Below are 14,241 nucleotides of genomic sequence, written 5' to 3'. Positions count from 1 at the left end.
AGAAAATTAGGAGGCAAGGACCATGTGTCAGTCCCAGCTACTTCCAAAGTATAAGGAAGAAGCCTCCCACCCCCACCCCCATTGCTTTGACCATAGTGTTTAATCACAGCCATAGTAACCCTAAGACAGAAATTTGTACCAGGATAGTGGGGTATTGCTGTGAGAGACCTGACCATGTGTTTTGGGGAGATTTGCAGAAGGACTTTGGACTAGAAAAGCCATTGATTGTTAAGCACTCAGTGGGCTGTTCAGTAGAAGCTTGGAAGATAAAAATGTTGATGAACACAGACTCTCCTTTAGAAGCCTGAACTGGAGCCTGCAGTTCTAGGTTTGCCAATCTGCTTTGCCAAACCTGGGAAAGGAGGGGAACCCAAAAGTCCTCCCACTTCGGCATACAGGAAGCCCCAGGATCTGCCGAAAGTTTCTTTTTTCTTTTTTCTTTTTTTTTTTTCTTTTTATTTTGCAATACAATTCAGTTCTACATATCAGCCACTGGATTCCCTTGTTCTCCCCCCTCCCGCCCCCCTTACCTTCCCCCCAGCCCACCCCTCATTCCCACCTCCTCCAGGGCAAAGCCTTCCCCGTGGACTGAGATCAACCTGGTAGACTCAGTCCAGGTAGGTTCAGTCCCCTCCTCCCAGGCCGAGCCAAGTGATCCTGCATAGGCCCCAGGTTTCAAACAGCCAACTCATGCAATGAGCACAGGACCCGGTCCCACTGCCTGGATGCCTCCCAAACAGATCAAGCCAATCAACTGTCTCACCCATTCAGAGGGCCTGATCCAGTTGGTGACCCCTCAGCCATTGGTTCATAGTTCATGTGTTTCCATTCGTTTGGCTATTTGTCCCTGTGCTTTATCCAACCTTGGTCTCAACAATTCTTGCTCATACAAACCCTCCTCATTCTCGCCAATTGGACTCCCAGAGATCCACCCGGGGCCTAGCCATGGATCTCTGCATCCAGGTGCTGGCATAACTGGATATCAACATGTAGAAGGCTGCAAATAGATCCATATCTATCACCGTGCACAAAACTTAAGTCCAAGTGGATCAAGGACCTCAACATAAATCCAGCTACTCTGAACCTGCTAGAAGAGAAAGTAGGAAGTAGTCTTGAACGCATTGGCATAGGAGACCACTTTCTAAATAGAACACCAGTAGCACAGACACTGAGAGAAACAATCAATCAATGGGACCTCTTGAAACTGAGAAGCTTTTGTAGAGCAAAGGATATGGTCAACAAGGCAAAGCGACAGCCTACAGAATGGGAAAAGATCTTCACCAACCCCACATCTGACAGAGGACTGACATCCAGAATATATAAGGAACTCAAGAAATTAGACATCAAAATGCCCAACAGTCCAATTAAAAAATGGGCTATAGAACTAAACAGAGAATTCTCAACAGAGGAAACTCAAATGGCTGAAAGACATTTAAGGAATTGCTCAACATCCCTAATCATCAGGGAAATGCAAATCAAAACAACTCTAGTTTCTAGTAGGAGGGAGCAGCTACGAGTTGGGCCTTCAGACCTTGCCCGCTCCTGCCACCTGCAGGACGAAGTCACAACTGCAGCCTTAACTCTGAGCGGGGCCGAATGCAGGGTTGTGAGCGAAGGAGAAAGCAAACCAAAGTCGAGGTGGGGAGCAGCCAAAGCTGAGACCTAGAGTGAAGGTTTGTGTGTCTGAAAGTCAACATCTTTCTAATGACTAATGTCACCCATAGACAAAGACACACTCATACACTCACACACACACACACACAAAGTAGCTCCTTCACTAGGTTTTCAGGGTACTGGTAGCCAGTATGATAGCACGAGTCATTCTATAAATTGGTGCCTACCCAAGATAAACACATGGCCATATAAAGACTTGTAAACAAGTGGCCGAGAAGCTAAATTTTTAATAGTTAAAATCTAGAAACAATCCAAAACCCACTAACAGATAAATAGAAAAATGCTTTGTGGTGACATGCACATGGCAGAATACTATATTAAAATTAGCAATTAAAAATAAACTAATGGCCAGACGGCGGTGGCGCACGCCTTTAATCCCAGCACTCGGGAGGCAGAGCCAGGGGGAATCTCTGTGAGTTCAAGGCCAGCCTGGGCTACAGAGTGAGATCCAGAACAGGCACCAAAACTACACAGAGAAACTCTGTCTTGAAAAATCAATAGATAGATAGATAGATAGATAGATAGATAGATAGATAGATAGATAAAATAAAAATAAACTAATGGGCTGGAGAGATGGCTCAGAGGTTAAGAGGACTGTTTGCTCTTCCAGAGGTCCTGAGTTCAATTCCCAGCAACCACAAAGTGGCTTACTACCATCTGTAATGATCTATAATGATATCTGGTGCCCTCTTCTGGCCTGCAGTGCAAGCATACATGCAGGCAGAACACTGTATATACACATAATAAATATTTTTTTTTTTAAAAGAGCACTGGCTGCTCTTCCAGAGGTCCCACATGACAGCTCACAATCGTCTGTAACTCCAGTTCCAGGGAATCTGATACCCTCACACAGGCATATATGCAGACAAAATACCAATGCACATGAAATAAAAATAAATACACTTAAAAAATAAACTATGAAGTGCCAAAGGGTGGGAGTGTGGGCCTGGGAGGAGTAGAAAACTGAGTGTAATTGAGATGAAATTCCCAAATAATAAAATATTGTATTGGAGAGAAAAAAAACTACTAAAAAGCAGCATAAACCTTTTGGAAAGAAAGTATTAGACTTAAAATGCTAGAGGGGAAATAAATGGCCACTACATGATTCCAGTTACACAAAATTCTAGGTCATAGAAATCTTTGGAGAGGGGTGGCTTAGAGTACTATATTAGTTCCTGAGAGTGAATTCTTATAAACAGTCAGCCCTCCTTGTCACTCACACCGCTGGCCTTTCATACAGGCTCCCTCCATGGTGTTGTAACTGGCTTAGCAGAAGCCATCAGATAAAGCTGCCTAGCTAGCCTCCAAAACTATATGCCAAACTTTAAAACACAAAGCAACCCAGCTTCACATCTTTTGTTATAATAACAAAAGTCACAGTGCCTCGTGCCTGTAATCCAAGCTACCTCGGAAACTGAGGCAAAAGGCTCACTTGAGCACTGGAGATCAGGGCCAGTCTGCAAAGCATAGTAAGACCCATCTCTTCATAAATAAATAAATTTCTAAGCAATGTAAACAAAGCTATAGTAAGATAAAGGCTATTACTGGCTGCCTGCCAGAGAAAGTATGGAGAGGGACAAAAAGGAGTGATTCCAAAGGAGCGTGAAGATATATGAAAAAATACAGAGACAGTCATTATTGCAATTGTGGTGGCTTCATTTTATATGTCAACATGTTTAATTTATGTATATACACATAGCATGCCACTATTATATAAAAATATAATGAAGCTGTAAAACATCTTAAGACAGGAAACTTGCCACCTCTGAGGCAGTTCATCCCATTTTCTGTCCAGCTTTGGCTCTCACTGCTCTGCAGCAGGGCATGCCTTCCTTTTGTGGGAATGATTGGGGCCACATGTCCAATGATATCCCTGGACCAGCTCATGTTTCAGTAGGACGGCCCAGCATTAACACTGTGTGTGATGACTAACATGTCAGACTCAGCACCACCAAGATTTCCTGGAAGCCTGATAGCACCAGGAAGAGAAGAGCCCGGACTGTGCTAGAACATTTTGTTCTCCCGTTAACTGATCACACTGTCCAAGTGCCTGAGACTCACAGTGGCTTTCTCACAGTGTCTTAGTCCATTCTCTGTTGTTATAACAGAGTATCTGAAGCTCGGGACTTTGTGTTTTAAAGTTTGGCATATAGTTCTGAAGGCTAGCTAGGCAGCTTTTTATCTGAAGATGGCTTCTGCTAAGCCAGTTAGGGAGGGAACCTATACGAAAGGCCAGCAGTGTAAAGAAGATGACAGTGACAAAAGGGACTGAGTGCTAAGAACAATTCACTCTTAGAAACAAATCTGCTCTTTAAAGATCTACTCCTCTGAATACGATTATCCTCCACAAAATAGTTATCTGCCCACAAAACAAACAAGCAAACAAAAACCTTGGCCCCCATGATGAAGGCGCATCCCAGGGAGACCTCTGTGGCCAAGGAGCCAGTGCATGTGCCCACAGGGCAGTTTGATTCACTCACACCAAGGATCCCTCTTGGAGAAGAGGGCCACTGCTGTTCCTAGAGGGAGGGCCTGTCTAGGGGCCTCTATGGCTGCATCTCACGCTGGTTCATCTATTTCTGGTTCTCTGCCAGTTTTTGTTTTTGTTGTTTGAGGCCAGGTCTACTGTAGCCCAGGCTGCTCTTGAACTTTCTGGGTAACTGAAAATGATCCTGAACTCCTGGCCCATGTCCTAAATGCTGGATTATAGGTGTGCACTGAACTGGGCAGTCACTGGGGGAGTAAGTAGAGGGTTAAGGGGACCTCCTCAGGGTGAAAGGAATGATGAACTAACGCGGTGGGGGTAGTGGGAATGAGCAATACAGAGGGTTAAGTGTGGCAGCTATTCTTGGCTGTCAACGTGACCATTGCTGGAATGGACTACAATCAGAAATGGAGGGCACACTTGTGATTCAGATCCTGAGGCAGGAAGACAACACATTTTTGATCCGGGTCTTGAGCCTGGAAGACACAGACTTTTGATCTGGATCTTGAGGGGACAACACAAGCTTTTAATCCAGATCTTGAGGCAGGAGAGCACACTTTTAATCTGGGACACCTTCTTCTGGAAGCCTATCTAAGGACAATGGAAGAAGGAAGGTTCATTCATTCTTTGCCTGCTGGTCTTTGCCTTGCCAGTACATTCGTTTTTTTCACTGGCATCGGAGCCTACTTCTTCAGGATTCCAGCATACACAGAAGACCAGCTGAGGCGTCCAGCCTCGTGGGACTGAGCAGCTACTAGACTCTTGGACTTTCCATTCACAGCTAGCCATTGTTGGACTGCAACTTGTAAATCATTCCAATAAATAAAGACACATACACACACACACACACACACAGAGAGAGAGAGAGAGAGAGAGAGAGAGAGAGAGAGAGAGAGAGAGAGAGAGAGAGAGATTCATTCCATAAGTTCTGTGACTCTAGAGAACCCTGACTAATTAAGGATCATTTCCCACAATCATGAAAAGTCAATAGGGAAGGAGGTTTATGGATCCTGTGACTATCTTGCTATGCTGAGCTCTACAGTGGTGGGAATCCATTGGGAACTATTGGCAGGTTAGCCCCAGCCCATAGGAGCCTGGAAGAGGAAAGTGGGAGAAAGAGACTAGACAGACAAGAGCATGGCACTGCTGGAGAGAAGTTGACGGGAAGAGGCTGGCAGAAGCAGAGATGCTATGATATGATTCAGAAGTGCAGCCCTGTCCCTAGTTGCCTAGCAATGGCTGCTAGCGGTTGCTCAACAATATAGGGCCATCTAGACAATTGGGATAAAGACCTTAGAGTGCGTGGGCACTGATCAGAACATCACAGGATATTGTTAATCCTGACAACAGCCACTAGGCCTGTTACTTATATTGTCTCAACACCAAATTGCTTTTGTCACACACAAAAAAAATAGCTTGACAATGACGCACAAGATCTGGAAAACTGAGGATGAGGCTACCACATGATCGTATCATCAAACAAGATGAAAATTACCATCTCCATTCTTCCTATCCCAGGATTCCTCTGTGGAAATACATTTTACATTTTCTTATCATTTTAGTACATGTGATCTTAAATCATTTAATTCTGGTTTAGATAATCACAAAAACCTGTTTGCCGGGCGGTGATGGCTCACGCCTTTAATCCCAGCACTCGGGAGGCAGAAGTAGGTAGATCTCTGTGAGTTCGAGGCCAGCCTGGTCTACAGAGTGAGTTCCAGGACAGGCTCCAACGCTACATAGAGAAACCCTGTCTCGAGGGAAAAAAAAACCTGTTTGATTTCAAGATAATCCTCTCTGGCAACTACATCAATCCACATCCAGCCCCTGTGGATGCTAGGCAATCTGCCACTGAGCAGCAAGCACCCAACCTCAAATGCAACGTCACTTTATTAACTATTCTCCTTTTGTTCTGAAAATGGGTTTGCTTTTGATTTCTTGAATATCCTTTTGTAAAAAACCTGCCTTGGGATCAACACTTGGGGGCTGTAAGGTTAAAAAGGGCCAAGGAAAAACACCCAGACCCTAACTTAACCCCAGGACCGGGGCTTGAAATCACACCAATCCCTGAGCTTGCCCCAGAGTCAGACTACAAAATCCCACCAATCCATAAGCATAGAATCCCACCAATCCCTGAGGCCCCTGAGGTGGAAATGCCACCAAGCCCTGAGCTTGCCTCAGCATCGGACCACAAAAATCCACCAAGCCCAAGCCACCCTGGAAAGCTCTGCCACCCCCCAAGAAATCCTATATAAGGTTTGTCCCCTGTTCAGTTTGCTGCTGTTTCTCACCCAAGGCAGCCACCCTCCTGGTTTCTTCCTTCCCAATAAGTCTCTTGAGTGAGGTTTGTTGTGTGGTGTGACATTTTTGTGGGAGTGGAGCCCAGCTGTAACAATTGCAACTCTTTTGCTGGGGAAACTTTCCGCTAGTGGAGCAGAGCTGGAATACTTCTCCAGAGCAGAGTGGAGCAGAGCTCGAACAACTTAGCTGGGGAAAGTTGTTCTCCCTCCCCTGCTGGAGCAGAATTGTTACACTTGCATTGGGGAAACCTTTCCCTGGAGCAAGACGGTAAACTGCTAGGCTTCTGGTGACTTTGTGGTATTCCTTGGCTCCCAACTGCCAGGATACCTTTCCATCCGAGCTGCAATGCTTACAGGGTCACGGCAATTGCATCAAAAGACGTGAATGTTCTGATTGTTATACTTTGGTGGCAGTTTTCTCAGGACAGAGAAATGCATTGATCTTAACACACCGGCTATGGTACTGCCATCTCTTGTTACCTGGGTAACAGATCATCTGAACAAGCAGTTGGCCTAGGTCACATAGCACCAACCCTGAGTTCTAGGAGCCAGTCATGACTCTGTTTTAGTATATCGTGACAGATAATTCTGTTACTGAACTCAAAATCTACTGGTTTATTTACCAGTCCATGGACTATAGCACATTTCTTCACTCACCCATTTTTTTTTGCCCAGGGGTGTGTGGGGGGGGGGAATGGGTTGTTTTTTTGAGACACAGTTTTTCTGTGTAACAGACCTGGCTGTCCTGGAACTCACTCTGTAGACGAGGCTGGCCTAGAATTCACAGAGATCTGCCTGCCTCTGCCTCCTGAGTGCTGGGATTAAAGGTGTGCACCATCACCACCTGGCTTCACTCGCCCACTTTGAAAGTGTGTTTGTGTTAAAAGATAGAAAAGTACTTCCAGCCAGGTATGGTGGCTCACAGTGTAATCTCAACATGCAGGAAGCTGAGGCAAGAGAATAACCCATGCATTTGAGGGTACTCTGGGCTACAGAGTGAATTTCAGGCCAGTTTAAGATACAAAGTGAGATCCTGTCCAAAAAAGAAAAAAAAAAGTTGAAGAGATGGCTCAGTGGTGAAGAGTTTCACTCTTCCAAATAACTGAGATTGGTTCCCAGCACCCACTTTGGGTACCTCAAAGCCTGTAACTCCAGCTCCAGGGGATCTGGCACCCTCATCTGGGCTCCCTGGGTACCCACACACACGCAGCACCTCACACTGACACCCACATATACATTAAAATCATAAAAATAAATCTAAAAATAAAGATACCCTCTTCTGACACCCACAGACACCTGCACACACATGCTCACATATACATACATACATACATGCACATAAATAAAATAAAGTCCTTTTTAAATTTATTTTAAGAAGAGGAAACTGGAAAGATAGTTCACCAATTAAGAGCATTCTCTGCTCTTCCAGAGCATCCAGGTCAGATTCCTAGCACCCACATGGTGGCTCACAATCCTCCCTTAACTCCAGCTGTGGGGAATCTGACACCCTCTCTGGCCTCTGCAGGCTCCATGCACACACATGGTACTCAGACGTACACTCAGACTCCATGCACACACATAGTACACAGACATACACTCAGGCAAAACACCCACACACATAAAATTCAAAAATGATTTTTAAAAAGGAAACTGTATAAGGTTATACCACAACTCAGCACTTTCCTGTTACTAGAAAGTTACCTGGAGCCTGTTTACAGCTAGCATTTTTATGTCCCCCTTAGCCACAAGCAATAAATGTCTTTTCTATCTCTATAAATTTGTCTTTTCTAGACATTTCATATTTATTCTATCACCTATGGCTCTTTCCACCTGGCATTTCTTTTTCACTTAGCATGCTTTTTAGACCCATCCTGGTTAGTACCAGTAGCTCACTCCTTTGCATTGCCAAGTAGCATTCTAGTTGTACAGATAAACCTCATCCATTCACCATTTGACGGAGATTTGAATTATTCTTAATTCCGGCTATTACCAATAACATTGCTATAGATGTTTATACATTAGTCTCCATGTAGAGCTATCATTTCTCTCAGGTAGAATCTAGGAGTGGAATTACTGGGTCCTATCTTTTTTTATTTCTATTTTTCTCTCATTAAAAATAGATTTTTTTTCATACAATATATTCTAATACAGTTTCTCTTCTCCCAACTCCTCCAAGATCCATCTGAACCCACACCTTTCCTCATTAGAAAACAACAGGCATCTAAAGAATAATAATAAAATAAAACACAAGCAAACCGGACTAGGACAGACACAGTCACACACATAGGAATCATTAAAACACAAACCTGGAAGCCATAATATATATACACAAAGGACCTGTAAGGAAAAACAAGAAGAAGAAAAAAAAGCCTGGCACAACACTATGAGACAAAGAACCTCCAAAGATGCCATTGAGTTCATTTTCAGTTGGCCATCTACTGCTGGGCTTGGAGTCTGCCCTTAAGAGTGGTTTGTTTCCCCAGTGAGACTTCATAGAAGAAAATTAATTTTTCATTTGTGAGTGGTTATCAATTGTAGATAGCATCTGGATTAGGAATGGGGGTTTGTGACCACTTCTCCCAGTGTTGGGACCTCATCTGGCACAGACCCACACAGGCCTGTGCATGTGGCCACAGTCTCTGTGAGTTCGTATATGTGTTAGTCCTATTGTGTCTAGAGAACCTTGTTTCCTTGGCATCCTCCATCCTCTCTGACTCTTGCAATCTTTCCATCTACTCTTCTGCAAGGTTCCCTAAGCCCTGGGGGGAGGGATTGATGGAGATAACCCTTTTAAGACATAGTGTTTGCCAGGCGGTGGTGTTGCACGCCTTTAATCCCAGCACTTGGGAGGCAGAGGCAGGCAGATCTCTGAGTTCGAGGCCAGCCTGGACTACAGAGTGAGTTCCAGGAAAGGCTCAAAGGTACACAGAGAAACCCTGTCTCAAAAAAAAAAAAAGATAGAGTGTTGTTGGGGAATATTCAATCACATTGTGAACCCCGAGTCTGCATTTACGTTGATTACATAAAATAAACCTTTGGTCAGGAGGCTGAGTTAGCAATTAGTTGACAGAAAGTTATCGTAGAGCATCAGAGGGCATCCAGGAGAGACAGAGAGACACAGGAAGTAGAAGGGAGGGATTTGGAGTGGTGCAGGCTTTTCTGGTTTGGCGTAGTGGAAGCATGGGGCTTTCGGAGACACTAGCAAGTAGAGAAGGTTAGCTTTTTGCTACTCAACCTCTCTGAGTTCTCAGGTTTTCACCCCAGCCTTTGAATTTCAAGTCTTATTTACAAATAGAACGATAAAGATTTAGTTAAAACTACCTTTAGCAGCAGCAACAGGGCCGGTACCTGCAGGAACAGAATTCCCACCAGGCTGCTGCTAGAGAAGCAGGCCGGTAACTGCGGAGTTGCAATTGCTGGCTGAAACAGCAGTAGATTAGGGCACAGGCACTGTTCCAAGGTCTCTCACTCTGCACATTGTCTGGCTTTGGGTCTCTGTATTTGTTTCCATCTCCTGAAGGAGGAAGCTTCCTTAATGATGGCTGAGCAACACACTAATATGATTCCTTGGCCAGAGTGGCCGGTCTGTTTTCCGGGAAGTGCCTCCTGGATTTGGCAGCTGAGACAAAGGGATGTGTCATGGAGGAAGGCTGTAGAAGATCTGAGTGATCCATTGGGAATGGGGCAGACACCACAGGTGATCTGCTACAAGCTGGGATAAGACTTGGGTCCTATCCTTTTTTTAACTTTTAAAAAGAAATTTATGCATATGGGTGTTTTCCCTGCATGTATGTCTGTGTACTATGTGCGTGCCTGGTGCCCATGGAGGTCAGAAGAAGGTGTCTTGGATCCCCTGGAACTGGAGTTACAGACAGTTGTAGGCCACCTTGTGGTGCTGGGAATAGGACACGGAACCTCTGGAAGAGCAGCCAGCACTCATAACGGCTGAGCCATCTCTCCAGCCCCCTGGGTTACATCTTAAGTATATGCTTAACTTTTTATGAAACTGTCAGACCACTTTCTAAAATCTCTCCACCCTTCTCAGTTCCCAGTAGCATGGCTGAGGGTCCCATGTTCTCTTTGTCCTAGCAAAGGAAATGCTCTTATCTGCAGCTCCTAGACTCTGAGAATGTAGCCTCTTGCTGCCAACAGCCCGTCATTCATTCGCCTTACCACTTATTCAACAAACATCAGAATGCCGCCACTACCTAATGATATCTGCTATTGCTGCAAGGAGTCCTGAATGTTTTGAGAGCGAGAGACAGCACTCTGGTCACATTATTTCAACACTCTGATCCTGGTTTCTATTGGATGAACGAGAATGAGTTGTCTGGCAGGAGTTGGATCTGTTGCTCCCAACAGGCTTGCCAGTGGATTCCTCCAACACAAATGAAGCCCCAAATGAGTCATGTGATTGCTCTCCCCAAATCCCACAAGGGACTGACCCTCAGACACTATAGAAGTACCAAGAAACAGTGGTACCCACCAAGTACTAAAGGTGCCAAAGAGTCTGACTAGGAACAGAGGTGAGAAATGGGCTTAGATCATGAAAAGTCTCTGGAAGGACTTTTTTCAACACTTAAAAAACATAACTAGTGTGTAATAGGTTTTCTGTACCCCAATAATAGGTTTCTCTGCCAATGCAGTAAGCCAGATCAAGCCAAATTGAAAAAGTTAAAGAACAGGTTTATTTTGAGCAAAATAACTCCCAGGTGACTCCTCCAGCCCCCAGAGACCGAGGAGGGAGAAGGGGCAGGAGAAAATCACATGGCCGAACTAAAGCAGGGCACTTATGTACCCTGTAATCGAGGGGTGATGATGTGTCTGCCATAAGCTGGGTTTGTGCCCAAGTACGGTACACTTTAGGTGGAAGCTTTAGGGGAGGAGCTACCGTGGCCACCAAGAAGGCGGGACTGGGATTTTTGGAGCCTTACCTTTGTTAGAGATTCTCTGAGAGGGCAGGGTTTGGAGAGGCAGAAATGGGGCTTTCACAGGGGCAAGCTGGAGATTCCGGCTGAACAGTGTGAGCAGGTACATTAGTGTGTCTGTGTGTATGAGTGTGTGCATTACAGCATACGTATGGAGTTCAGAGGACAATTTGCAGAAGCCAGTTCTCTCCTATCATGTGGATCTTGGAGATCAAATTCGTCAGGCTAGGTGGCAAGTGCCTTTAGCCTACTGAGCCATCTTACTGGCTCCCTGAGAGGACTTGTTCCTCATCACAGATGAAATGCCCCGAAGGATGGAGGTAGATGAAAAATGTGGAAATAGGATGTAGATAGCAGCGAGAAGAGAGGGAGAGAAACGTGAGTCTTTAACTTTGTTACTTCTGGACCCTAGGTTTGTGGAAGTTTTATTGTGATATTGTTTTCATTAGGTTATTTTGTTTTTATCTTTTGAATCAGAACCTCCATATACATGCAGGCTGGACTGGAACTCATGACTTCTTCTGCCTCAGTCTCTTATGTGCGTACACAGCTAAATTTACCATTTTTCCTATAAGACTGTGTCAGCTTTTCATGCATTACACACACACACACACACACACACACACACACACACACACACACACACACACACTGCTGGAGCCTCATAGGGATAGGGAGTTCAGCCTGGGAGGAAGGAGGACGGGACAAAGGGAAAGAGCATTTAAGCGGCCACCACTTAGTCTGTGAGTTGGCCTTTCTCTTCTGATTTTCATGTATCTGGTTCTCATGCAGCAACGCCATGTCGTTTGGTTATAAAACTGTGCATTTGTGCATCACCTCATTAAAGTGTTTGTCTATCAGGTTTTTTTTTTGGTTTGGTTTGTTTTTGTTTTTCGAGACAGGGTTTCTCCGTGTTGTTTTTAAGACCTTATATTATTCATGTCTTTGAAAGGAAGAAATAAAACCCTGGGGAAGCTCCTCACGAAGCTTGGAGCTTTAACTCCTGCCTTTCATCTTCCGTAAGTGCCACGTCCCCCTTACTAGCTTGGGGATCCCAACAAGCGCCTCTCGCCTCCTCCCCGGTACCCTCCCTCCCGCACGCCAGTCTCGTTGCTATGGAGACAGACCTTGCTGCGCCAAGGCTTGCTAGAGGTGCTAGAAGCTGGCTGGCCAACCTCTGCAACAGGCTGTGGGCGGAAAGGAGGAGCCAGAGAAAGTGGCGTCTAGGCAGAGAGGCCCCGGACCCGCAGAGGCCCCCTGCCCTGCTGGCTCCGCCTCTGCCACCCCCACCCACACCCCCACTAGGTGTAGAAATACTGCTGCAGTCCCGGCCACCGCCCACTGCACTGCGACCCTGTAGGGACTTCGTCTCCCAGTCTCAGCAGCTGACCCGCCTGTCCGTGCTTTGCGCCGATGGCTAAAGGTCCCTTTCAGCGCAAGCCCTGGGGTCCAGAGCAGATGTATTTCGACTCTGACCCTGAGTCCGAGGGCCTGTTCGATAAGCCGCCCCCGGAGGAGAGCTACACTGCCCGCGCACCCAAGTCGGCGTCCTGGGCTAGCAGGAAATCTGGTCGGCGCGCGGGCGGGAGGGCTCCTGGGACCCGCGCTGGGCAGCCCCGGAAGACCGCCGTGCGCCCCGAGCCCGAGGAAGAGGAGCCTCTTGTGGAGGAGGGCTGCTACCTCGACCACTTCCCGCACCTCTCCATCTTCATCTACGCGGCCATTGCCTTCTCCATCACTTCCTGCATTTTCACCTATATCCATTTGCAGCTTGCCTAAGCGGCCTGGGTCCGACGGGGTGGCCGCAGAGTTGGGGTGGGGGGTGGGGGCGGTTGGGGTAGGGGAACACGCAGCCTTTTGTTTTGGTGATGCGCTGCACCCCTTCCATCTAGCCTTTGATGCTTTTCTTTGTTGTTGCTTTGTCTAACTGTTCATCAGAAGGTCCAAAGTCGCTGCCGGCAATGAATTGACGGTGTTGCTTGCACCCACGCATTGAGTGCAATTAGTCTCTAACGTTTACGATCCTGGATTGGATTGAACCCCATTTGTAATTATGATGATGTCTCTATATCCTACCACTTTGTGACGTGAGGGCCCAGTGTTTTTGTGTTTGTAGAGCGAAGAATGAGTCCAGCCTTCTGTTGCTTAAAGGATGAACGTCCAGACCCGAGCCCGCGGCCTCCCAGAGGTTACCGAGAGGAGAATCGGCGCCCTAGCTGTAGCGCTGGAGCCCCATGATGCTGCGTCGCTCCAGAACGAGCTAGTTTTGTTTAGGAGCTGTTTCAGTCAGAACTCTGCACACCAAGCTGGCGGACCTGGGAGAGCAGCGGGTATGGCTGGAAGCTGGAGGTGAGTGGTGTTTGTCAAGGCATGATTCTGCGCCCTCAGGAGTTGGAGCTGACGCGGGCTGGGCATTTTTTTTTTCCCCCTGCTTTAGGTTTTGTGGCTACCAGGAGGACCCAAGGCCTGTAGTAAGCGGAGCTGAATATCACAAAGCCAACGCTCAAGACAGGTTTCTTGGACTGTATGGAATAGGGGACAGCAGACCTTCAGGGACGGAGGACTAGAATTCGTGGATTCCATGAAATGAGACTGAGGGCCTTCCTTTGCTGGGGCCCATGGGAGGACTATGCTAGAGAATTCTCAGGTGACTTCACTTCAGCCTGGAGGCCCTCTGAAGCTAAGGGACCAAGATGAAGGGGCTGGGTTTGGGGACTGTCGATAACAAGAGTTCCTGCTGGACCTGTCACCTCAGACTCAAAAAAGTAAATACCAAAACTCGTCTTTGCAGGTTATTCGCCTACCCACTTTGTTTACTCGTGAATGTCAGTTGTTCAGATGCAGCACTCCAACA

At 46.4% G+C, this 14,241-nt stretch overlaps 1 protein-coding gene across 1 annotated transcript; it reads left to right on the top strand.

Annotated features, from left to right (window-relative positions):
- Window positions 1-12,567: 12,567 nt before the first annotated feature.
- LOC131917341 (uncharacterized) lies at window positions 12,568-13,196 on the top strand. Its single transcript, XM_059271105.1, has one exon. It carries the CDS (start codon window positions 12,801-12,803, stop codon window positions 13,164-13,166), a length of 366 nt encoding a protein of 121 aa, XP_059127088.1. The 5' UTR covers window positions 12,568-12,800; the 3' UTR covers window positions 13,167-13,196.
- The last annotated feature ends 1,045 nt before the right edge of the window (window positions 13,197-14,241 follow it).

Source organism: Peromyscus eremicus, chromosome 8a, assembly GCF_949786415.1.
Source record: "Peromyscus eremicus chromosome 8a, PerEre_H2_v1, whole genome shotgun sequence".
Taxonomy (NCBI): domain Eukaryota; kingdom Metazoa; phylum Chordata; class Mammalia; order Rodentia; family Cricetidae; genus Peromyscus; species Peromyscus eremicus.
Note: the sequence above shows the minus strand (reverse complement) of the source record. Positions and strands in the feature narration are given on the sequence as shown.

Bases quoted from the DNA above. Each gene is read 5' to 3' on its own strand.
- LOC131917341 (XM_059271105.1), top strand. From the start codon at position 12,801: ATGGCTAAAGGTCCCTTTCAGCGCAAGCCCTGGGGTCCAGAGCAGATG.